Source organism: Mya arenaria, chromosome 5, assembly GCF_026914265.1.
Source record: "Mya arenaria isolate MELC-2E11 chromosome 5, ASM2691426v1".
NCBI lineage: Eukaryota > Metazoa > Mollusca > Bivalvia > Myida > Myidae > Mya > Mya arenaria.
The window spans coordinates 1,756,511-1,781,958 of record NC_069126.1 but is presented as its reverse complement, the minus strand read 5'-3'; the positions used below and the strand labels follow the sequence as shown (position 1 = coordinate 1,781,958).

General features: G+C 34.4%; 1 protein-coding gene across 5 annotated transcripts; it reads left to right on the top strand.

Annotated features, from left to right (window-relative positions):
- The first annotated feature begins 1,982 nt into the window (after positions 1-1,982).
- On the top strand, positions 1,983-25,060 carry LOC128234600 (nuclear envelope integral membrane protein 1-like). Of its 5 annotated transcripts, none has more exons than XM_052948911.1 (10): positions 1,983-2,115; positions 3,736-3,848; positions 4,091-4,210; positions 4,403-4,523; positions 5,462-5,534; positions 9,333-9,426; positions 9,711-10,075; positions 10,480-10,515; positions 15,312-15,473; positions 19,413-21,099. In XM_052948911.1, the coding sequence occupies exons 1-10, from the start codon at positions 2,010-2,012 to the stop codon at positions 19,588-19,590; spliced, it is 1,368 nt and encodes a 455-aa protein (XP_052804871.1). In that variant the 5' UTR covers positions 1,983-2,009; the 3' UTR covers positions 19,591-21,099. The 5 variants fall into 5 exon arrangements, with proteins under 5 accessions (XP_052804871.1, XP_052804872.1, XP_052804874.1 ...); XM_052948912.1 differs by lacking the exon at positions 19,413-21,099 and adding an exon at positions 21,119-25,060 and having other exon boundaries at positions 2,115-2,133; XM_052948914.1 differs by lacking the exons at positions 10,480-10,515; positions 19,413-21,099 and adding an exon at positions 21,119-25,060 and having other exon boundaries at positions 2,115-2,133.
- The last annotated feature ends 388 nt before the right edge of the window (positions 25,061-25,448 follow it).

Sequence of the window (25,448 nt, the reverse complement as noted above, 5' to 3'; positions counted from 1 at the left end):
TACAAAATAGATATGTTCTTTTTTATAAGGAATTATTGATGGATTTTTCCATCTACCGGTTTTGTATGTTCAACATAAGCGAAAACATTCTTAATAATTATGTACCTATATTTTGTTTTTATATTGCACAAATAATAGATATAAAAGTAAATACGTTCTGGCGCTTCAAGCCCAGACTGCCAAGTCAGTATAAAAGTCTAAGTAACTCTTCATCTAATCATACTTTTGAACGAATTTATGTCGCCATCACCTTGACTAACCATACATCAGTAAAACCTAGGTTTTTTTTGTTGATACCAAACTAGTTTCAGTTTTGGTTTCATGGGTTTCGGACGTTTGGTAACCTGTTTTGCTTGAACTAACAAATGCATGGTTTTGGTTACAGTTTCCACAACATGATGGAGCTCTTGCGTGAAACCATTACTTCTAAATGTCTTCAAAACAATAATACCGTGGGTGCCTGTTTAAACTAAATGGTGTTTCAACACACGTGTTGGATCACTGTCCACCATTTGTGTTTTTCTCTAAATGTACTGAATTCGCCAAAACAAAAATTGTCAAAATGCTGATGGCGGCTATTTATATGGACTAGAATACTGTGAAACTATTGTGTTGAGCCATGATGTTGCGCCGTGTCGCGAACACGAACCAGGTAAGTACGTCAAAGGTCAAGGTCAAGATTAGTGGTCAAAAATTGAAATGATCCTTATCTGGGCTGTATTTTCATCATACATTACAGGATTAAAAAAATAATAACCATAAAGGTTCATCATGATGAGGCGTGCCGTGCATTAATGTCAGGTCTATATCTCAAAGGTCAAGGTCGCGTTTCGAGGTCAAGGGTTTTAATGATACTTGTCCGGGCTGTATCTTGACCATGCATTATAGGATTTTCATATAATTTGCCATGAATATATACCAATATTTACCATGATGAGGCGGCATTTCCCGCTCAAAACCCATGTCTGTGCCTCAATTAATGATTAAGGTCACACTTAAAAATCAAATTTCCTAAACGGTACTGTTGGTACCCAGAAAACATTTCACGGCGCCTCGACATCGGACTCCGAGTCCGGGTTTGACGTGGGATTTTGGTTGCTTTTGCAAAGTGCTTGCCGTCAAAACCCCTTTTTTTCGAGGTCGCAAACACGACTATGGACCGATTGTTCAGAACTAAGTTAAAGTTAACTTCGGTGATTAATGACATCGTTGTTAACTTTAAAACGCATGCTATTACATGATGTGTTAATATATTCAAATAAAGCAAGTTCAGATTAAACAGTCGCCCCAAATATTGTTATAAGAACCATTGAGATCACAGACGTATCCATTAAATTTCCAGAGCATTTACGATTTGAAAGTTAACAACGATCTTGTTTATCACATTGTTAATTTTAACTAAGTTCTTAACTGGCCATCGAGCCTATGTTTCCTGTCTTGGTACTGTACGTTAATGCATGGGAGCGCATTACAGTGTGTTTGTGTCAAGCTTTCTCATTCATCAGATGTTTGATAATGATAACTCCAATGGTACGCATACCAGCTAGGTGGCGTCATCATTCTGGATGTACTAGAAATGGTGACATGTAGCAATTTGGCGTCTAGTTTTTGAAATTCTCTTAGATTTTGCTTAAAAATCATTTGCAACGCTGATTTTAATTTTAGAACAGTTTAACACTGTTCTTTCATACAGTTCTATTTAAAAAATGATCAAATGAAACAATAAGATTTTAACATATTATTACGCGCTGCATTAATGGAATTAGAATTGCTGCAACGGTGAATATACATCGTCGGAGCAATATAATCTCTAAACCAATTTTTCAGGCCATTACACCTTATTAAGATAACTGAAATATATTTTATCGTCACCGTAAACATGGTTATATCATATTTGTTTTCACTGCTGTACTGTATAACTCGGATTTAGAAATGTTTTTTTTTGGTATGCAAAAAGGTTGGTCTTAGAGGGTTCACCGGACAATGGCGCTGTAAAGTTTGTTTACAAAATGGAAGAAAACTACAAAATTACAATCTTTGCTTTATTAGTCTACTGTTTAGTTCCGGTTCTTGCAAATGAAAACGTTAAAAATGATTGTAAAAAGGCAAAAAATTGTGAGAATGTCATACGATGTATAACATGAAATATCTTTATTTTGCATTCCTGTCATATGTTTTCGCGAAATGATATTATCTTATGAATTGTTTTTTTTCAAATGCCAGTAGTATATGATTTCATGAAGAACAAACTTAAATTTATGCTATATTGCTTAGAATGGCTATTTAAAACGAATTACGGACACTACGGACCATGGACATTACGGACCAGACATTACGGACCAGATTTAGGGACACTACGGACCAGATTTAGGGACATTACGGACCATCTTCGGAATCTTACGGACCATGATTTAAACATTTTTTTTTTTTAAATTAATCACTCATTAGTTTATAATTTGTTAATAAATACTTGAATATGAGTGCTCAGTATGACGTTATATCTTCCATAAAACTGAAAAATCCCGTGAAGTTCGAATAGATCTCAATATAAAATCTTGTGAAATTCCAAAAGGTGTTAAAGAACTATGCATTTATAACAAATATGTGAACAATAATGAACGAAATTTGAAAGATCGGCAGTTAAATCAGTTAAAAGCAACAGAAGAAATATTTTCCAAAACAGTTTATTTCCCAAAATAAATCGAGGAGAAGTATTTTCCAAAACAGTTTATTTACCAAAATAAATTGAGCATATATTAAATAAACAATATACATAATTATAGATATAACGTTGATTTTCGGCTCGAGTCGAGCGTTTTGGTGACGCCATCTTGCACTGAAACCAACCATTTGGTCACGTGGATTCCCCGCCTTGACTGAACCTTTCAATTAAAACAGTTGAAACGGAAAACAAACAAATATGACGATTCAAAGTTTATTTCAGAAAGCAATCGATCACATATGAAAACATTAATATTCACATTTACAATTACAGGATAAACACATATTTCGTTCATTATTATTCAAATTATTATAATATTTTATTAAAAATACATTGATGTTTAACATTGGAATTTCCTGGATTTTTCAGTTACATTAAAGATAATTTTCATACTGAGCACTAATATTCAAGTATTTATTAACAAATTTAAGACCAATGAGTGAATAAATTAAAAAAAAAATGTTTAAAAACATTATAAATGATGGTCCGTAAGTTTCTGAAGATGGTCCGTAATGTACCTAAATCTGGTCCGTAGTGTCCCTAAATCTGGTCCGTAATGTCTGGTCCGTAATGTCCATGGTCCGTAGTGTCCGTGACCCTTTAAAACATAGCGAGTGACTAAAATAATTCTCTATGATTAAATTAAAATGAACACAGGTGGTGCAGGACTAAGTGAACCTCTTCCAAAGTGTACACTTTCAGAACCAAGTGAACCACATATTCATCTCACTTCATCTGAGATCAAGAGTTCAACTTAGCCCTGATTCACTTGGGAAGCAGTTCACTAAGTCTTACATTCAAAATTATGCCAGTATATTTAAACAACATTCTAATCAGCTGTGACCAATAATAAGAAAAAAATATTAAATGAATAGTGTTAATGGACTACATATATGTTTGTTAAGGCCAATTAATCTTAATTTACTATTATGTCCTGTTCAATCAGTTGAATAAAATTAGGTCTTCTTTAACATCATCATGCACGAATATTAAACTGAAGACTTTCTTTTTAGGCTATTGGCTCTTAATAAATGACATACATTCAAGAAAACCTACACCACCATCAACCTTATTTTGCTTTGAGGGGATGCAGAAAAATGTGCTGTACATGTGGTCAAACCCAATGGTATGTTTTACTCTAGTTCCTAGGTGGATTTTTTTTTTGAAAATGTTATTTCAAATTCAGCATGTTACTGAAACTCAAAATGAATTGTTCATGTAAGATTACTATTTATCTTCCATATTTATCAAGTATGTTTCATTAAAGGATGTGTGATTAAGCAAGAGGCAAAAAATGACAAACACAGAAATACATAAACTTCATTTCCTATTTCTTATTGTTTGTTAGACATGTTCATTGCTTTTCAGCTCAGGGTAACAAGAAACCTATCAAATGCAAATGAAACCAGCAAGTTTATCACCTACTATGACTTATCAGCTGCAGATGTTGAAAGCAAAAGCCAACAACCTGGTTATTCTATTTTAATGGTAATGATTAAGTGTTTCAGTATCTTATCGCTGTTCAGTTTTCTAAATAGGAAACTTTAGCTAAAAAATATCATAAAATTATTTGAATGGAAGTTAAATTGGTATAACCATACTGTAGTTTTAGTAATCATCCCTAATGGATACCAGAAAAAAAAACAATGAACATCTTATTGATTTAAATCCTTTTTACAGGGATGGTTTTCATCTGTGCGAGCATTACAACAGAATGAGGACATGGCCTTCAGTGCTTTCAACACCAGCTGCTTCAAAATTGACTCTAACATTGATTTCACAGCCAAACTGTTTATCAAAAGTTAGTTGAACACCTGGTTCACTTTATTTGCCTTTACCCATATTAATCCTGTAATTAGTAGCACACCTCTTCAAAGATATAGTTCAAGAATGTCATTAATCATTTGGTTTGGAATCATTTTACTGTTTTCAAAACTAATGATTGATGCCAACCCAAGCACTGTTATAACCATCAAGATAAATTCAATAATTTTTTTAAAGCAGTATGAGAACTCATCAACCTCAAATTGGGTCCATACATTAAAAATATGTACTATAATAAGGCCCCTTTCAAGGAAGAGGAAATATATTGCTTTGTAGATGTTGGTCATTCAGTATGTTGGTAGGTCGCTAGACTGAAGCTTGTCTGAGGGATAACATTGACCCTTATACTCAAACTTGACTTAGAGGTTGGACATGTCCAGTAGATGACCCGTATTGATTTTGAGAGCTTTTCAGAGTTTTATTTTGACAATGCATGCACCCCTGTCCCTAAAACTTGATATGAAAGTTGTGACCAGTAGCTGACCCCTATTGATTTTAAAGTCAAAGGTCAAGATCCAAGTGACCTTGAATGAGAAGAGTTTGTCCCAGTGATAATTAGACAATGCATTGACCTATGGTCCTCAAATTTGATGTTGAGGTCAGGTGTGACCAGTTTTTGACCCCTATTGATTAGGGCTCATTAGGTCAAAAGGTTTATAGTGACCTTGAACACCCAAGTCTTGTCTGAGTGATATCTATTGGATCAGGTGGCATTTTAGTATATGCATATTTTATTCAATTTCTAAATATTCCAGACAACATTGTGCTCAGGGGACATTAAGTTTAACAAAAATCTCTTGTTGGTTTTCCTTCTAAAATGTAGAGACTCTGAACCACTGAAAGTCAACAGTGACATTAAGCTGTCTTTTTGCAAACCTTATAAACGTAACCTTTTTCCCCCTGTTCCTGCTTTAGCCATAGAACTGTGGTTTATCGCTTACCTGGTTGTTGGAGTGACGATTTTCTTCTCTGCCAAGGCATGGAGTCAGTAAGTCTTTGCATATATACATATTTTATAATTAGGCTTGTCAGCTATCAAAATAGAGGAGTGAAAAATGTCTTCATACTTTTCTGAAATACAGACCTCAACAAGAATTACCACAATTGGTTGCCAGTGCTCATCTGTTGTTGGTTTTATTTGAAAAGGGATATAACTTGCTTATTAAAAATGCAAAGCCATAATTAGTTTTGTTCATGGTCAAAGCTTATGCATTCTGACAACAAGGCTATCATGATACCTCAATTTTTAACCAGGTTTTCACCACAAAGTGAAACCTGGTTTTTTGGAATGATGTATGTCGTTGTTTGGGCAGGCAGCATGAAACTTACCCAAGAAACTAAATAACTTGAGTTAGGGTTGACATATCTTGACTAAACTTGGTATTGAGAAGACTTTATGAAGACTTTTCATGGGGTTGCGTTTGGGGCCTCTAGGCTCAAAGTCAAGATCAATGTTAATTTATGGTTGAAACTGAACAAGGGGATTGTTTGGGGCCCCTGGGTCAATGTTACTAAAAAAATAAAAACAATTGAAACTGAATAACTTTAGTAAGGGTTGACTAAACTTAGTATTTAGGAAGAGTTTATGGATACCTTTCATTGGATTGCATTTTGGGCTTCTGAGGTCAAGGTCAAGGTCACCGTGACATAAAATAGGAAAATGGTTGAAACTGAATAACCTTAGTTAGGATTGGGGTAGACATATCATGACTAAACTTTGTAATAAAGAAGAGTTTAAAGAGACTTTTCTTTGGATTACGTTTGGGGCCCCTTTGGTCAAGGTCACTGTTACTAAAAAAAAAAAAAATCAAACGGTATCACATGATGAAGGCTGAAGTTGTTCTGTCATCATTGAAAACCTTGTTTTGGAGCACTGCAGTGTTTCTTGTTTCTAATAGATCCGCTTAAAAGAAAATAGTTCAGGGCCAACTTACGTTTGGATGGTCTGACTCTCTTACTCATAGCAATCCATTGCAATGATCGAAATAAACACATACCCCAAAGCCTGTTTGTTAAATGTGAGACAGGACTGTTAAATGTGAGCAGGGCTTCCATTAAAGGAAGTTTGGAAGTATATTACTCCCTAGAAATGGGTTAAAACTTCCAAAATTGATTCTATGGAAGTACAAAAACTTCCATAACTTTGAAGAAAACTTCCAAAGTTGAAAGCTTGGAAGTTCAAAATATCAAAACCTTTCAATACTACTTTTATGATCACATTTTTAATCAGTTTAACTGTTTTTAAGTATTATTATGATATTAGTCTGTGAATTTGGCAAGTTAAAGTTGCAAATTATTTGATTTTTAATATACTTGTTGAAAAATAGTTGTAAAAGATATTGTGTTCGGGTGACTTAAACTTCCACATTTCAGTGTAAAACTTCCAAAATTGATAGACAGGAAGTTCATACTTCCAGTTTCAAATTCTTAATTGAATACCAATTTTTTTTTCCTTCCTGTTATGTAACAAGGACAGAAAATATCTAATAAAATTCATACTTTAAAGTATTAGTTATATTTAATAGTACAGGCAAATCTAGTAAAGTCAGATAAAACTCTCTATAAAGCCTCTGGGAGTTCCATGTCATCTTGCAAGCATTAGTCCAATATTCATTTGTATAGATGTAACAGAAGAATGGAGGGGTGAGTACTCCAAATTTGCATTTTTATCAATGTCAAGAAATGACTGTTAAAAGACTGCAGCTTGATTTAAATGTAATTAAGATCTATAAATATAACTAATGCTTTATTCTGTGATAGAATTGGCAACCTCCTTACCAAGCCTTAAACAATTGTAAAAAAGCAGTAGGGAAAATTAGTTGGTGTTAGCCTAAACTACCTGGTGACCTACTTTCAATACACACTTTATTTACAGTTGTCAGCTGGAATTCTTATCATGTTCAGCCATGTTGTGAAAGTGCAAATACCTGAACTACATCCATTTTGTAGATTAATGCATTTTTACCATTTTGTTTAGTATACAAAATTAGACATTTACCGCTTAAGGATTGTGTGAAGTGATATATTATCTCTATTTGGCAGCCATGTTTTTTGTTTAGTGTTCTGATTACTCCGTGTCTCGAATTTCTCCAAAAAATAAACACTTTGTGCGGGAAGAATTGTTGAGATTTGTATTGCAATCTGTTACATATATTTTACAGAATGTTTTTGTTATTATTGTTTGCGAAGTTTAATTCAAGATAGAGAGAAAACCGTTGGTTTAATGGTTTGTTTACAAACTGTTAGAAAGTAGGTCACCGATGTGGTCGTCACTTCAGACATGTTTATAAATGATTTATGAAGTAATGTATGTTGTAACAAACAGGAACAAGGAAGATTTAGTTAATATCTGACTATTTTATGCAGCTTAGAAATGTTTAAATGAAAAAACACAGACAGCTCTACGGTTATTTTTAATGACAGTAGTAATGAGTGTTTTTAAAGAACAAAGTATCAGGATCTTATTTACATGTAGATGTTAGTTCAATGACAAAGGGCATGTTCACCTGTCAATAAATTTTCTGTGATAGATTCGTCATATTGTTTTGACAGCCTTCATTATCTGCCTGGACGTCTTAACTGGTCGGTCTAAAATACTGATCTGTCAAAATGTTTAACTACCAGAGTGAAATATTCTTGAACTTGTTGCACAAATGGCAGCATGCGAACATATCAAAAGAAGATTTCTACAGGAAAATTGGAGAATTTTCCCGTGGGTTACATTCCACCATTAACAACACAAGAAATACCATCAAACTTCATGTACCAAAGTTTGTGCAGGAATCTCCCGTGGTCCAGGAAGTATATTCTGATTGGTTGAAATACTACGATGAGGCGTACGCCTGGATTCACCCAAAATTTCATCATTTCAGGTTCAAATAATTTCTGAATAAATATATTGGTTAGCAATAAATTCATTGATAAATGATTTGAAAAATATTTAAATAGCAGTATCAACTATTAGCAATGTCTGCATTGTACCCAATGTTAACCCATAGTCCATTCAAACTAAAATATTGAAAGTTATGTTAGTTATTTTTTCAACGTTATTCCTTAGTAACAAATTAAGGTATATTTTCGGATGTGCATACTTGCCATATATTTGGAAGGATCCCCCAGGGATTCTGTTCAGATTTCAAATATATGTATATATATGTATATTTGTATAGACAAACTTTCCTTATAAGTTCTTAGGTTTACAGTTATAGACAATGAGAACAGCTGGTTACCAAGGCAAATGTCTTTCGCAGATGTTTCATTTGAAAGTAAATGCTTTATACGCTCTTTTTGTAGGATATTTATTGTTTTCAATGAAAAGTCAGTTTTAATTGAATCACATAAACAATTCAATTTCAATACAGTGAAAGATTTTGTGAGTCTATTCCCCGCATTTACATGCATCAGATTAGTGAAAGAATTTGAAAAACACATGCCATGTTATACTCATCATTATGTTGTAAGCTTGTTTGATTTTCACGAAAAGAAGACGTGTTATTGGGATAGCCTTGGTTTCAACGTAAGAGGTTTAACTTGGACCTTTCCCCAAATGCAAGGTGCTCATATACAACAACATACAGCAAGGCACATAACTCTGGCTTAATAAGTATTGAGTTATGCCCCTTGTTCACCTGAATTAAGTTAAGAATTATTCAGATTATAAACTTAACTATGTATGGTTTAACTGTGTAATTTATTTCAGTAAAACATTGTTCCTCATATTGAGTCACATATGAAATTAACCACAGATATAAAATGAACATGTGTAATTTCATTTTTTTTTTTTCAGCAACACGATGCTTCACTACGGCTCAGGTGTATCGATTGGCGTGCTCGCTTCTCTTCTTATTCTTGTCTTTATACTCTCCAAAATACTCCCAGGTGTAAGTAGCCCTTACTATGACAAATGATAAGCTTCTTTGTTTTGGAATTGTAGGACGTTCTAGTGCAGTTATCGTGCAAAAACAGAAATCTTCAGATATACAGAAAACAACTATCAAATGGATTTATATGAAACTATATATATATATATATATCTGTGGTTAAATTTTTTATAATATAATGAGAAAAATTGCAAAACAACATTGGCACTTGTTTGAAGAGTTATGTTGTCATTATTTCATCATTTAAACTAATTTAATAAGATCATGTTTTTTTTTTGTTTCAGCGCCTAAAGAATCTTATCTACTTCATGTTTTTCCTGAGTGCATCTGCATCTGTCTACTTCATAAATCAGTTCGCTAATTACATGTCCAACCCTATCACTGGAACACTTGCGGAAAACTGGCAATACATTGTGGGCTACATTCTCCTCTCAGGGCTTATAAGTTTTGCGCTGGTGTACAGATATGGGCCTGTGGAGAATGAACGGACAATGTCGCTGATCCAGTGGTTCCTACAGGGGGTGGGGCTGGCATTAGTGTACAACAGTACACAGTTGACTGAGGTGTCGTGCGCTCTTGTCATTATCTTGCTCGCTGTTTACAACTTCCCGACTGTGGTGTTCACCAACCAAAGAACGAAAAATATTTGGTAGGTAAAATAACTGCAAAATTATTAGTTTTGTTGCCTCTACTAGAACAGTGAATGATTAGGTATAATTATAATCTTGGCTGTGTTGTCTTACTTTATAGATTCATTAGAGTTAATATTGTTTTTTTCAATTGTCTTTAATTTGAAATAATTTGCTGAAAGATGTTGAACAAAAACAAAGTGATTATGATTATCTAGATCTTAAATGAATGGTGAAAATAAACGCCTACAGTATACCCAGGTCCTGTTCTGATAATTGTCAATTTTGGACACTGTGGGTGTTAGACCTTCTGTGTAGACAAACTTGACACATACAGATTTTATTTTGCATTTTGAGATAATAATCCAATTGCTTGATTAAATACCACCATTCTCATGTTTGTAACCATCACTTTGATTTATAGGATCAGATTAAAGAGAAGTGTTCTAGGAAAGCGCATGTAAGATTTGTTTCTGAAATTCATAATATCTGTTGTTGTGTCGCCTGAAAAGACGACATATAGGGGTTACTTTTGTCGGCGGCGTCGTCGGCAGCGGCCGCGTCCCATTTTCGCTTGTCCGGGGTATATCTCCTAAACTATTAGTGATGTCAACTTGAAATTTCATGTAGATAGATCTAATTGAGGGCAAGTGCAGTGCACAAGAACTGTTACTCTTGCTTTCATATTTTTAGAGTTATTGCCCTTTGTTATTTTTCATGCTTAAAGTTTTGTCCGGGGCATATCTTGTAGAATATAAGAGTTATCAACTTGAAACTTCATATGTAGATAGATCTCATGGAGGGCAAGTGCAGTGCACAATAACAGTAACTCTTGCTTTCTTAGTTTTAAAGTTATTGCCCTTTGTTAATTTTCATGCTTAAAGTTTTGTCCGGGGCATATCTTGAAGAATATAAGAGGTATCAACTTGAAATTTCATAGCTAGATAGATCTCATTGAGGGCAAGTGCAATGCACAAGAACCGTTACTTTTGCTGCCATATTTTTAGAGTTATTGCCCTTGTTAATTTTCTTGCTTAGGTTTTGTCCGTGGCATATCTCGTAAACTATCAACTGTAACTTATTCCGTAGGTATATCTGATTGAGGGAAAGTGCAGTGCACAAAAACCGTAACTCTTGCTGTCATATTTTTAGAGTTATTGCCCTTTGTTAATTTTCATGCTTAAAGTTTTGTCCGGGGCATATCTTGAAGAATATAAGTGGTATCAACTTGAAACTTCATAGCTAGATAGATCTCATTGAGGGCAAGTGCAGTGCACAAGAACCGTAACTCTTGCTGTCATATTTTTAGAGTTATTGCCCTTTGTTAGTTTTTTTCCGGGGCATATCTTGAAGAATATAAGAGGTATCAACTTGAAACTTCATAGCTAGATATTTCTCAATGAGGGCAAGTGCAGTGCACAAGAACCGTAACTCTTGCTGCCATATTTTTAGAGTTATTGCCCTTTGTTAATTTTCTTGCTTAGGTTTTGTCCGTGGCATATCTCGTAAACTATCAAATGCCACCTATACTTGAAAGTTAAATGGCAACATCATTGTCTATAAATGAATAAAATGCCAATCTAACAGCTATATTGTCGACAGTAAATAATTAGTCAGGCGACACATCCGACTCGCAGAGTTATAGTGTGTTACTAGTAGTTCACTTTGTTTCCCTTTCGTTATTTGGTCATGGGGCAGCCTAGGGTTTAAGCCAGGATTTAATAGGGGCAGTGTGCTGCAGATAATGGGAAGGGATCCAGGGGTAAAAATGGCAGGGTGCTGCAGATAAAGGGGAGGGCTCTAGGGTCGGAAAGGGCAGGGTGCTGCAGATAAGGGGAAGGGATTCAGGGGAAGAAAGGGCAGGGTGCTGCAGATAAGGGGAAGGGATCCAGGGGGTGAAAATGACAGTGTGCTGCAGAAAGGGGAAGGGCACGAGGGGTAAAAAGAGCAGGGTGCTGCAGAAAAGGGAGGGTGCTAGAGGTAATAAGGGCAGATAGCTGCAGAAAAAAGGAGAGGTGCTAGGGGTAAGAAGGGCAAGGAGCTGCAGAAAGGGGGGTGCTAGAGGTAATAAGGTAATAAGGGCAGGAGCTGCAGAAAAAGCAGGGTGCTAGAGGTAATAAGGGCAGGGAGCTGCAGAAAGGGGGGTGCTAGAGGTAATAAGGTAATAAGGGCAGGAGCTGCAGAAAAAGCAGGGTGCTAGAGGTAATAAGGGCAGGGAGCTGCAGAAAGGGGGGTGCTAGAGGTAATAAGGGCAGGGAGCTGCAGAAAGGGGGGTGCTAGAGGTAATAAGGGCAGGGAGCTGAAGAACGGGGAGAGTGCTAGAGGTAATAAGGGCAGGGAGCTGCAGAAAGGAGGGTGCTAGAGGTAATAAGGGCAGGGAGCTGCAGAAATGGGAGAGTGCTAGAGGTAATAAGGGCAGGGAGCTGCAGAAAAAGCAGGGTTCTAGAGGTAATAAGGGCAGGGAGCTGCAGAAAGGGGAGAGTGCTAGAGGTAATTAGGGCAGGGAGCTGCAGAAAAAGGAGGGTGCTAGAGGTAATAAGGGCAGGGAGCTGCAGAAAGGGGGGTACTTGAGGTAATAAGGGCAGGGTGCTGCAGAAAGGGGAGGGCGTTAGAGGTAGTAAGGGCAGGGAGCTGCAGAAAGGGGAGGCTGCTAGAGATAATAAGGACAGGGAGCTGCAGAAAAGGGGTAAGGCACTTGGGATAGAAAGTGCAGAGTGCTGCAGAAATGGGAAGGTGCTAGAGGTAATAAGGGCAGGCTGCTGCAGAAAATGGGGAAGTAGAAATGGGCATGGTGCTGTATTTCTGTCATAAAAATTTAAACACACTTAATCTGAACACCATTCGTCCGAATTTAGCATTATTTCAAATTTCCTTTTTGGTTCTGATTTTATTTCTTCCTTGTTTAATTAAAATTTCCATCAATAAACAGAATTAGCTTTTTTGAATTAATCATTCTTTAGAAGTATTGTATGACATGCATAATGTTCTTTTAATAAAAAGTATTATAATAAATTATTTGTCATTTATTAAACAATAATTCAACATACATGTACTATACAGACAATCAATCAAGCAAAATGCAACATGAATGTTTACATGAAATCGACATTGCAATCTTAACAATAGTAATTCCCGAACGCATAAACACTTTCTAATAACTTTCTGACGACTTCGAATTAATGGTGTTGTAAAAGTTTTGAATTTAAACCAAAGCAAAATTAGAGTATCTTTAGCATTCAATTGTATGAAGGCTTAAAGATGCCCCTTCTGCAGACTGCATCAGCATTCTAAAACTCTATAATGTTTTTCACACACTAGATCTAACAGCGTTTTACCCTAGATCTAACTTCTTCCAGAACTACTGCAAAATCGTTCTTTTAAATGAATTTCTACCCAGCTGTTGAACTTCTTTATTCTACGTAGTTTTTTAGCTCTACTGGCCAAAGGCCAGAAGAGCTTATGCGATGGTAATGTGTACGTAGTATGTGCATCCGTGCGGTCGTGCGGTCGTGCGTCTGTAAACAATTGCTTGTGAACACGATACAGTCTTCAGTTTTGATTTATCTCGATGAAACTTGTACAGTATCTAGATATCCATTAGAGCTCGGTTCCTTTCGAAAACCAGCCATATCCGCCCATGCATGCCTAGATTATGGCCCTTGATAGTATAAAAAAATGCTATTGTGTAAACAATTGGTTGTGAACACGATACAGTCTTCAGTTTTGATTATATCTCGATGAAACTTGTGCAGTATCTAGATATCCATTAGAGCTTGATTCCTTTCGAAAACCAGCAAGATCCGCCCATGAATGCCTAGATTATGGGCCATGAAAGTTTTAAAGAAATGCTTTCTATTTTTAGCCAGGTCTGCATGAGCGAATTCTATTTTTAGCCAAGTTTACATGTATATGTTAATTCAAGTCTAGAGTTAAGGGAGACCATTTGCAAGTCTAGGATTTTGAGAGACAATTTGCTTTTTGCTTCTGCAGTTGATTTTGTGAATTACTCTGCCTTGATCTTGTTGAAAGCCCAAAGGCCATTTTTTAGCTTTAAGTTCTGTAGTTTGCGCATTCATCTTAACAAAATTGATTGTGAATGTTTAAGTTATGCACCTGGTGTCATTACTGGCCACACCCAGGGTTCACAGGTTTGGTAAACATAAATCTGGAAAGGTTTGAAAATCTTTTTGTGTGTTCGTGCATCCATCTCAGCACAATTGATTGTGAATGTTTGTTCAAATTGATCAATGTTGTCCTAGGATGCCCTTGACTTTGACCTTTTGACCAACTTTTTTTAACTTTTAAAACTGCAGAAAATTTTACTATGAGTACAGTTTTGAAAGCATTTTTTTTTTTGTCAGATGACTTTTACTTGGCACATATTAACATAGTTCATGCAACTAATCTGCTTACAATACTTTCTGGGCTCAGATGTTGAACGTGCTACGTTTTCAGGTAACCCAAACACAAAACATAAACTATATGTCTGTTGCCTTTTACCAATACATACATGCTCTGGATTGATATGACCACAAAAGCCATGCCAGTAGAGCATATGCCCTTTTGGGCCTCTTGTATATAAGATCTTTTGGGTCAAAAAAAAAATGATTGGTTAGAGTTACATCCTTTTCAAAAAGAGGTACAGAAGGTAGGCTTTATTTTATTTTTTTATTAGACTTTATGTAAGAACCTTATTGTCATTATTGGAGAATTGTGTTGAAGTAATCTTCTGTATAAAGCTTTTAAGATTTTAAACAGACACTTGATTTTGACCAACTGACTGTTTAACCGGTAGGGTAACCCGAACCATATGTATTTTCTTAGGCCTTGACATTTAATTCAAATTATTGTGCAGATACATCTCAACAAATGTCATTATGATCCTTTTGGTAGTGTTTTATCTGGCAGATTTTGATTACACAATGTTCAATATAGTTGAATAATCTTATGTAAATGTTTCATAAGATATAGAGAAGTACTTTAATGATCGGTTCAAAATTACAAAACAGGCTGGAAATAGTCATATATATATATATATATGCATATATAAGATGTTAGTGATATTGAAGGAAATAGGTTCCTTATTTTCAATACTGCACATGTAAACAAATCTAGTAAATATTATTCTTTCTGCTGTCTTCCGCCTGATTGTCTTATATATATATATATATATATGTAAATCGAGTGTGAACACGTCCTTTAATGGACTCATTGTTGATAAGAAGCCTGATCAAATTTTTGGTCTTTATATTTCAGGTTCAGAATTTTCCCGCCAAAAGTAAAGTTGCTGACTGAGGATGAGTATGTGCGTCAGGGTAACGAGGCGACACAGGCGGAGCTTGCTAAACTGCGGGATTACTGTCGCAGTCCTGACTGTCAAGCATGGAAAGTGATCTCAAGATTGAAAAACCCACACAGGTACGGTATGAAAGGAATGCCTTGAAAAGTTCTCAGTAGAATCCAAGACTGCAGACAATTGTATAACACTGGTTTTTTCAAGTTGGCCAAACTACATAGTGATTGGTCAATATTTATCCAATAATTGCTGATGACCAATCAAAATCCTTCTATGTGCAAACTAGATATAAGATAATCAGTGGATAACTTATCCAGTTTTATACGATTGGCTGCTGGTGTCTGTTCTGAGAGGCAAGAGCAAGTTACTCAGGTTGAAATTGAACCTATGACCTCTTGGATAAAACAAGATAAATTGTATTTCCAAGCTTGGGTAATATATGGCATGTAAATAAGTGTAAGTAATGGAGAAAAATAATCAAATAAGTAACGAAGGTTGTAAAACAAATAAAGCCTAATTCTGATTGTCCATACACAAACAACAAAAGCTCATCGGATGAATATACTTGAACATCTTTTCCATTCTTTATTTGTATCTTTGGTTTATGTCTTTCATACAGTGAAATATCAATTTTCTTTCACTGATATTTCTCTATAGATAAACAAATGGAAAGCATATAATAAATATTCACATATCTGAATAGACTTGACTGTAATAAGTCATGATTTTTTAGTTGATATAAAGCATTTCCTTTCATTCTAGAAACATGAGATCAGAAGAAAGGTACACTAAGGTTTTCTCTTAAATACTGGTTAGATCTGCATATAGGTCTTGTTATTGTAAAAGAATGCTTCTTTAAACTGCATGACTCTTTAGAACAACACCGATGCTTTCTTTGTAGCAAAAATCTGGTTTATGCATATAACTGTTCAATGAATTATTTAGTTGCTTGCTCTTGTACACATTGAGAAAGAAAATTTTCATAAATTAAAAGCAATAAATAAGACCTAAAAGTCTCTTTAAGTGCATTAAGATTGATGTCTTGATTTTAATCATTTACGTTACATTATGAAGTGGGCTTAATTGATATTAAATTGAATTTCTTCCAAGTGTACATGAGTGTCAGGTGCTATCAGAAGCTACTTTTATTTTCAGCTTAAAAAGAAAGATATGAATTTAAAACAAATGAAAATGAAGGAATGGTAAATCATGTTTATGAACTGTGATGTTACCTATGGAGTAATATTAAGTGACAAGTTGAGGAATTCCTCTGCACTTGTATAAATATAGCATCTGTAAACGTCCAAATGTCCGCTTAGTGATAAAGGCTTGTTCAGAACTTTAAAAAAGTTAATAATGTGACTATTGACATTGCTGTTCTTTTTTTAAGGTTTAAACATTTTATGATATGCAGCATAATGATCATATATTCAAATAGAATATGTACAGGTAAAACAGTTGTCTAAAATCTTGTTAAGAATGCTGGGATCACAAGTGTTTTTGTGAATTTTCCAGAGCATTTCAGAATTTAGTTTCCTCAAATTTAATGATGTTCTCATAAATCAGCCCAGTTGCATTATTTTACATGCATGTTGAAAATCTAAAAAATTAATGCCCTGGTTTGAGTGCATTATAATTAGAACAACATACAAGGTCTTTTATACAAAAAAAAAGTATGAAAAGAAAGAAAGTCCCAAAATGTTTCCATGCTATAAGCAGAAAATATGTTTATATGACAGTACATTCAAACTCATCTATGGCATTGTTTCTAGAATAAGATTTACATATCTTGAAAGCACTTGTTTTTAGCTTGACTATTCGAAAAATAAGGAGGGCTATACTACTTGCCCCGGTGTCGGCGTCCGGTTAAAGTTTTAGTGCAAGTTGGGATTTTCACTTATAACAGTTATAAGTCCAATACCCTTCCTTCAATTGACTTAATACTTCACACAGTTGTTAAGGGCCATCACATAATAAGGTTAGATAAGTCCATATTACCCTTTATACAAATTATTGCCCCTTATTGACTATGGAACTTAGTTTAAAGTTTTAGGGCAGGTTGGGATATTTATTAATAACTTCTATACCCTTCGTTCAATTGACTTAATACTTCCCACAGTTTTTCAGGACCATCACACAATGAGGTTACATAACTCCAAATTATCCTTTATATAAGTTATGGCCCCTGACTACGGTTAAAGTTTTAGGGCAGGTTAACGTTTTATGGCAAGTTGGGATTTTCACTTATAAGTGCAATACCCTTCAATCAATTGACTTAATACTTCACACAGTTGTTCAGGGCCATCACATAATGAGGTTTGATAATTCCATATTATCTTTTATACAAATTATGGCCCCTGATTGACTTTTTAACTTAGGTTAAAGTTTTAGTGCAGGTTGGGATATTTATTGATAACTTCTATACCATTCGTTCAATTGACTTAATACTTCACACAATTGTTCAGGACCATCACCCAATGAGGTTACATTACTCCATATTATCCTTAATACAAGTTATGGCCCGGTTAAAGTTTTAGGGCAAGTTGGGATTTTAATAAAAAAACTTATATACCCTTCATTCAATGCACTTAATACTACACATAATTATTGATGACCATCTTATAATCCTACATTCAAATTATGGCCCTTGAATGATTTTTTTTATTTTTTTTTATTTTAATTTCTTTTGAAAGGCACATTTTTATATTCTTAACTGCATTTTCATATTGAATGTCTTGCGTCATTGTTCGGGCAGGCTGGTTGGAGGGCAGCATCAAAGTCACCTTATGTATCGAATAATTTGAGCTTTTTAGCTAGGTTTGACATAAAGAGACCAAACTTGGTAACTACGAAGAGTTTATGGAGACCTTTTATTGGAATGCGTTTGAGGCCCCTAGGATCAAGGTCAAGGTTACTTATTATAGAAAATGGTTGGTATTGAATAACTTAAGTAAGGGTCTACATATTGTGACCAAACTTGGTATATAGGAAGATTTTATAGAGACCTTTCGTGAGATTGTGTTTTGGGCCCCGAGAGTTCTGGTCCAGGTCAAGGTCACTGTTGCTAAAAATAGAAATATGGTTAGTACTGAATAACTCGAGTAAGGGTTGACATAGTGTGACCAAATTTGGTATACAGGTTAAGTTTATGCAGAGCTTTCATAGATTGCCTTTTGGCCCCCTAGGGTTAAGGTCACTGTTTCTAAAAATAGATTTCTGTTTCAGTTATTGTTGACATATGGTGACTAAACTTGATATGTAGGAAGAGTTTATGGATGACTTCCATGGGATTGTGTTTGGGGCCCTTAGGATCAAGGTCACTATTACAAAAAATAGAAGTAAGCAGTTGTAACTGAATCTCTTCTGCAATTCTTTAAAAAACCCAGTTTTGTCACATCGCGATTCTTGTTCACTTTTTAATTTGATTGTTTTATTGCTTTTGACAGGCACATTATACATCGTTATTGTATTCAATTCTAAGTCCAAGCGGCGTAGTCAAGCGCGCTCTCTTACGCCAGCTCTTGTTATAGTAGGTGTCACTAGGTATTACCTAATGCCATTGCCAAATTTCGTGTGGATTTAATTGTGGTATGCACATGATCAATCAATGGCCCCGATTGATTTGAGATCAATAGGATGAGATCAATAGGTCAAAGGTCATGGTGACTTTTATTAGAAGAATTATGGGTGCTCCTAACAGGTGACATACCTGATTTTTAAAATTCATGTTTAAGACCTGTTGTTAACTGTTTCAGGATATTTTGCTTACTGTTATAAACAAAGTAGTTATTATTTTATTCTGGTAGCGTGTGTTACTGTTTAAGGCAACCATATCATGTATGTCTTATTTTATTATGACTACTACCAAGCTAATATATGTTGTTTCCTGATTCTTTACCATCTGTTAGTTTTTGCTGTTTCACATGAAAGCTATTAATTTATCTCGGATTGAACTATTCTCCGATCAGCCTCAGGAAACAGTTCAGATGTCATCCTTTCCTCCGCGGGACAACAGTTTTGAGTGTGATCAAAATAACCATGAAATAAATGTTTCATTATAGATTTGCAGAGTTTATAATGCAGAGAGCCTGGCACATCTCTGGCCTGGAAATCAACTCCCATGATGCTGTTTATGACCCACCATTGACTGTCAGCGACACTGCTTCCGAGGCTGGGTCAGATACGGAGTCTGAGCTTGTTTTTGTGTTAGGGAATAGCAACATGACAGTACGCCTTTAGTGATGTGATATGGTACAGCTCAGGGAAAACTTTGTTGACTATGCATGCCTTTTGTGATTGGCTTTCAGGAAATGGAGAAAAGCATGAAAATCATATGATATTTAAAGGATTTATAAAGCAATCATTATTCATCTGATCGAAAACTTAAAACATTGTGCTCTTATATCAGCCGAACTTTTAGAATAATTGAAAGAAAGGCAGATAAAACGAGCAAAGTAAAATATGTGGTGAAACTTACATGAAAGGATTGTTGTAGGAAGTTGAATAATCTGTGTTTATTTGTAGCAAGAGTGTTGAAGGACGGCCCTATAGTGTTCGTGTAAAGTTGTGAAAACATCGACAGCATCATGAAACCATGGACTCATGGAACAATGCTAGCTATCAGTTGTTGGTAACCATGGACTCATGGAACAATGCTAGCTATCAGTTGTTGGTAACCATGGACTCATGGAACAATGCTAGCTATCAGTGGTTGGTAAGCTAGCAATGAAATTGGTCCTATATTATCAGTGAATTTTATTGAGATTGTTTTCCAGATTTTTACTGTTTATGCATTGTTTGTTTGTTTTTTTAATTTAAATGTTATGGTGTTTTATAATACCGGTGGTTTTGTTTATTACTTATATACTTTTTTATGTTTTTTTTCTCCTAAAGTTTCAGTTAATAGTTCAGTTTGGCGCTTTTATCACATTTTTAATTACTTATGTAATGAGATACACCTCATGGAATGAAGGGAATTAAAGCTGACCTAATATTATAAATAAATAAGTTGACACAGAATTTTAAATTTTGTCAATGTGTATAGGCCTGACATCACAGACAATTTACCTACTCAGCTATTTTGCTTGAATCACATGAGTTATTGCCCTTTATTTATAGAAATGACCCAATCAGTATTGTCCAATCAATTAACCTTTGTCCAATCATCACAAAATGTTGTCAGTATATGTATGGTCATAATATCTTAGACAAGTTTGATAACCAGCCTGAAAGGTAATTTTTTTCTTACTATGATAAATACTTACATACATTTATTTTCTTTCTTATATAAGTATGTTATGTTTCCATGACAGTTAAAATGGAAAAGCCTTTTTCCGTTATGATTAAGTTTAAGTATACAAGTAGTCAGTGTAATAATGTAATAGAATTATCATATGTTATTTTTAACTGAAAATAAAGGTTAGAACCCTATTCGTTTCTTCTTTCAAACTTTGATAAATGTATCATCATGTTAGCAATATAATGATGATAACAATAACTGTGAAATATCTTGTTTCCTTCTAAGCAGATTTCCCGTATACAGCATTGAGGAAATTCAATGGTCATCCAGTTAAAGGAGTTTGTTTAAGGAAGTAGTTGATGATTCTTTTGTTGGTTTATCAGTATCACATACTGGTACACTGCCCCAAAGGAACCATGCATTACATAGTAATATATGAATATTATCCCCTGAAGTAGAATTTCAAGTACGGTGTTCATCTGCTTACCTCACGTGTATTCACCTGCTTACCTCACCTGTATTCACCAGATTTGCAGAGTTTGTGGAGGGCAACTCCTGGCATGTGAATGATGAGGAATTACTTGAATATGACTCCGGGCCAGACCCAACACCGCCACACCTGGCAGACGACAGTGACATTGAGGAGATGGACTTTCAGCTTAGCTCACCCTGATTGGCTGATAGCGCTCATCATGACCAATCATACAAGAGGAGGAGCTTGTGTCGATTGGTTAAAGACAGCAAATTAGATGTTTTGGACTATCAGTATTACTGTGCCATATGTGACATGAACCAGAGAACACATATCTATAGATCAATCTCACTCTGACCAGGCTCAACACACACATTTCAAGTTAACATTCAATAAATGTTCATCCATTTTATTAGCTCATCTGGTATTTAAAGATCAAAAAGCTGAGGTATTGTCATAGCCTTGGTGTCTGTTGTCGGTGTTGGCATTACCATCCTAAAACCTTTAATCTTGGCTATAATCCAAAAGCTTTCAAAATATTCTAAGGAACTTTTGTACCCCAGCTCTAAGTCCTGTTGCCAGAGACAATATTCATATGTGTAGCAAGACCAATAACTCTGACTAATAATTGTTGAGTTATGCCCCTTGTTCAACTGAGCCGGGGGGTGGGGGGGGGAGAGATAAGTGTTTGTGGTCACTCTGTGGTGCTGTTTTTAGTTAGTTTGTACTTGTGTATTGTCCATTAAGTCTTGTGTTCATTTAAAGCACTCTTTCACTCACAATTTACAACTGAATGTCACATACTTCAGCAGCTAATTGTATAAAACTGGAAAAGTTATCTAATGGGTTTCTTTGGCTAGTTTGTTCATGCAAGCAATTTAATTGGTCAAACATCATAACAGTAGAACCTCGTTGGCTTGAACTCCCAGGGACTGGTGAAACCTTCTTGAGCCAAGTAGGAATCTTTACCTTCAGTATAAGGAAATAGGTCATCCAGTTCGAGCAAACGAGTAAATCGAGCCAAACCAGTTGGAGCCAATGGGGTTCGACTGTATTGGTATATATTGACCTATCAATAGATTAATTTTGTCTTACTTTAACAAAACAAAAGAATTAACCGGATTTGTACTATTGGCTAAGGGTATCTCTTGGCCAGTTTGCTCTTAAAAGCATTTTGATCACCAGTAATTATTGGATAAATCACTGAATAGATTGGCCAACTTAAAACCAGAGACATAACCAGAATATAAACATTGCACTAAGAATTAGATAGAAATTCTAAATATTTTATAGCTATTGTTTCTCCATTGTCAAAAAAAATCTTTTGAATATCAATTTATATTATTTTTTTACACTTTTTCTTTCTTAGTAGTGTTATTTGTTGTTGTCTGGGTAAACAGTCTGTGTTATTATGCTGTTGGACTTTGTTTGACAAAAGAGCAAAACTTGATAAATGAAATATATGCACTTTGACTTAATGGACATTATTTAACATGGGAAAACAGCTATTATCTTATTATTTAAGTATGATTTATGTTGATTTATTTCTGTCTATTGAAGAATATATCTATTTATAGATTCTTCTCATTGAGTGTTGAATCATTGTATGCCATTTGTGTGTCTTTATTTGGAGTGCATCAGTATTATTGCAGCCATAGAAGCTAACTTGTAATGTGTTCATGAGAATAATATCAAAATCGCTAATCCAACTTGTAAATCCAACTCGTATATCAAACTTGCTAATTCAACTCATGGTTTACTCTTTTAAAATTGTTTGTCAGAAATGTTGGAGTTAAAATATACCTTGTCCATTTTTCAAAGAAAATATGACTGTGTACTGTCATAGACTTGTTGTTGGCATTGTCTGCGTGTAAAAGCATTCACCCTGGCCATAACCAAACTAACGTTCCAAAATATTCACATGAAAATAGGAATACATGTTGTGAGATATACAAACGTGTTGAACAAGGACCATAACTCGGGCTGTGATCATTGTTGAGTTTAACAGTAAAAACAAAAAGACGAGTGTTATCGTTATCTCCGCGGCACTCTTGTTTATGTTCTGTATTCATGTTGAGGCCAAAGAGTCAATGTGCAATGTTTGTACATTTTGTAAATATTGTAAATTCTAAGCATTACTTTCAGTGTGTCACCCTTCAACAGTTAAAAACATACATGTATGATCATAAAAAAACATTGACTACATGTATGATCATAAAAAACATTGACTACTTGTATGGTAATAAAAACAATGGACTACATGTAAGATCATAAAAACCATGGACTACATGTATGATCATTAAAAACTATTGACTACATGTATGGTCATTCATCAACTACTTGTATGATCACTAAAATTTGTTGACTACATATATGATCATTAAAACCATTGACTACATTATATATTATCATTAAAAACCCTTGACTACATGTATGGTTATTTAAAACATTGACTACATAATATATGATCATTAAAACCATTAATCACTAAAAACCATTGACTACATGTATGATCATTAAAAACCAGTGATCACTAAAAACCATTGACTACATGTATGATCATTCATCAACTCCTTGTATGATCACTAAAATTCGTTGACTACATGTATGATCATTAAAAACCATTGACTACTAGTATGATCATTTAAAACCATTGACTACTTGTATGATCATTGAAAACCATTGACTACAAGTATGACCATTAAAAAACCATTGACTACAAGCATGACCATTAAAAACCATTGACTACTAGAATGATCATTATAAATCATTGACTACTTCTATGATCATTAAAAACCATCGGTATAAGTATGCCCATTAAAAACCATTGACTACTAGTATGATCATTAAAAACCATTGACTACTAGTATGACCATTAAAAACCATTGACTACTAGTATGACTATTAAAAACCATTGACTACTTCTATGATCATTAAAAACCATTGACTACTTCTATGATCTTAAAAACCATTGACTACTTCTATGATCATTAAAAACCATTGACTACTAGTATGATCATTAAAAACCATTGACTACTAGTATGACCATTAAAAACCATTGACTACTAGTATGACTATTAAAAACCATTGACTACTTCTATGATCATTAAAAACCATTGACTACTTCTATGATCATTAAAAACCATTGATATAAGTATGATCATTGAAAACCATTGACTTTTTCTATGATCATTAAAAACCATTGACTACTTCTATGATCATTAAAAACCATTGACTACTTCTATGATCATTAAAAACCATTGACTACTAGTATGATCATTGAAAACCATTGACTTCTTCTATGATCATTAAAAACCATTGACTACAAGTATGATCATTAAAAACCATTGACTACTTCTATGATCATTAAAAACCATTGATATAAGTATGATCATTGAAAATCATTGACTACAAGTATGATCATTAAAAACCATTGACTACTAGTATGACCATTAAAAACCATTGACTACAAGCATGACCATTAAAAACCATTGACTACTAGTATGACCATTAAAAATCATTGACTACAAGCATGACCATTAAAAACCATTGACTACAAGTATGACCATTAAAAACCATTGACTACAAGTATGACCATTAAAAACCATTGACTACAAGTGTGACCATTAAAAACCATTGACTACTAGTATGACCATTAAAAACCATTGACTACAAGTATGACCATTAAAAACCATTGACCACTTCTATGATCATTAAAAACCATGTACTACAAGCATGACCATTAAAAACCATTGACTACAAGTATGACCATTAAAAACCATTGACTACTAGTATGACCATTAAAAACCATTGACTACAAGTATGACCATTAAAAACCATTGACCACTTCTATGATCATTAAAAACCATGTACTACATGTATCCCCATTAACAACCAATGATCGTCATGTGTATTGATATGTTTTCATATGTGTAAGAAAAGTTATTTTTTGTAAAAGAAGTGTTCAACCTTGTATTTTAATAAAATATAGATACTGATTTAATCTTATGTTTTATGTATATTTGAATTTTTTAAAGGTTTCTGAAGGGACTCATTCACGTGTTTTAGGGTCGGACATTGAAAAACATATTTGTGAAATTTGAACCAAATGTTCAAATAAGAGCTTTACTGTTTATAACTACAGAATATAGTCAAATAATGCTCTATTATACGTGAAAGAGTCAGTAACATAATTAAAAATTAAAAGTATAGGCAAGCCATGATGGATTTACTCAATTCTGCTCAAATGAGTCTGTCAGTTGATGTTCAGGGTTCTTCTTTACAAGTAAATGCATTGACTCAACTTCAACAAAGTTAAAGAATAATTTTAGACAAATTATATGAGCGTGTCCCTTTAATAGTTTTATTTCTTCGGCTTGGTATGAA

Bases quoted from the DNA above. Each gene is read 5' to 3' on its own strand.
- LOC128234600 (XM_052948911.1), top strand. From the start codon at position 2,010: ATGGAAGAAAACTACAAAATTACAATCTTTGCTTTATTAGTCTACTGT. The intron at 2,116-3,735 runs GTGAGAATGTCA...CTTTCTTTTTAG, and splicing joins TTGTAAAAAGGCAAAAAATT to GCTATTGGCTCTTAATAAAT. The intron at 4,211-4,402 runs GTAATGATTAAG...TCCTTTTTACAG, and splicing joins CTGGTTATTCTATTTTAATG to GGATGGTTTTCATCTGTGCG.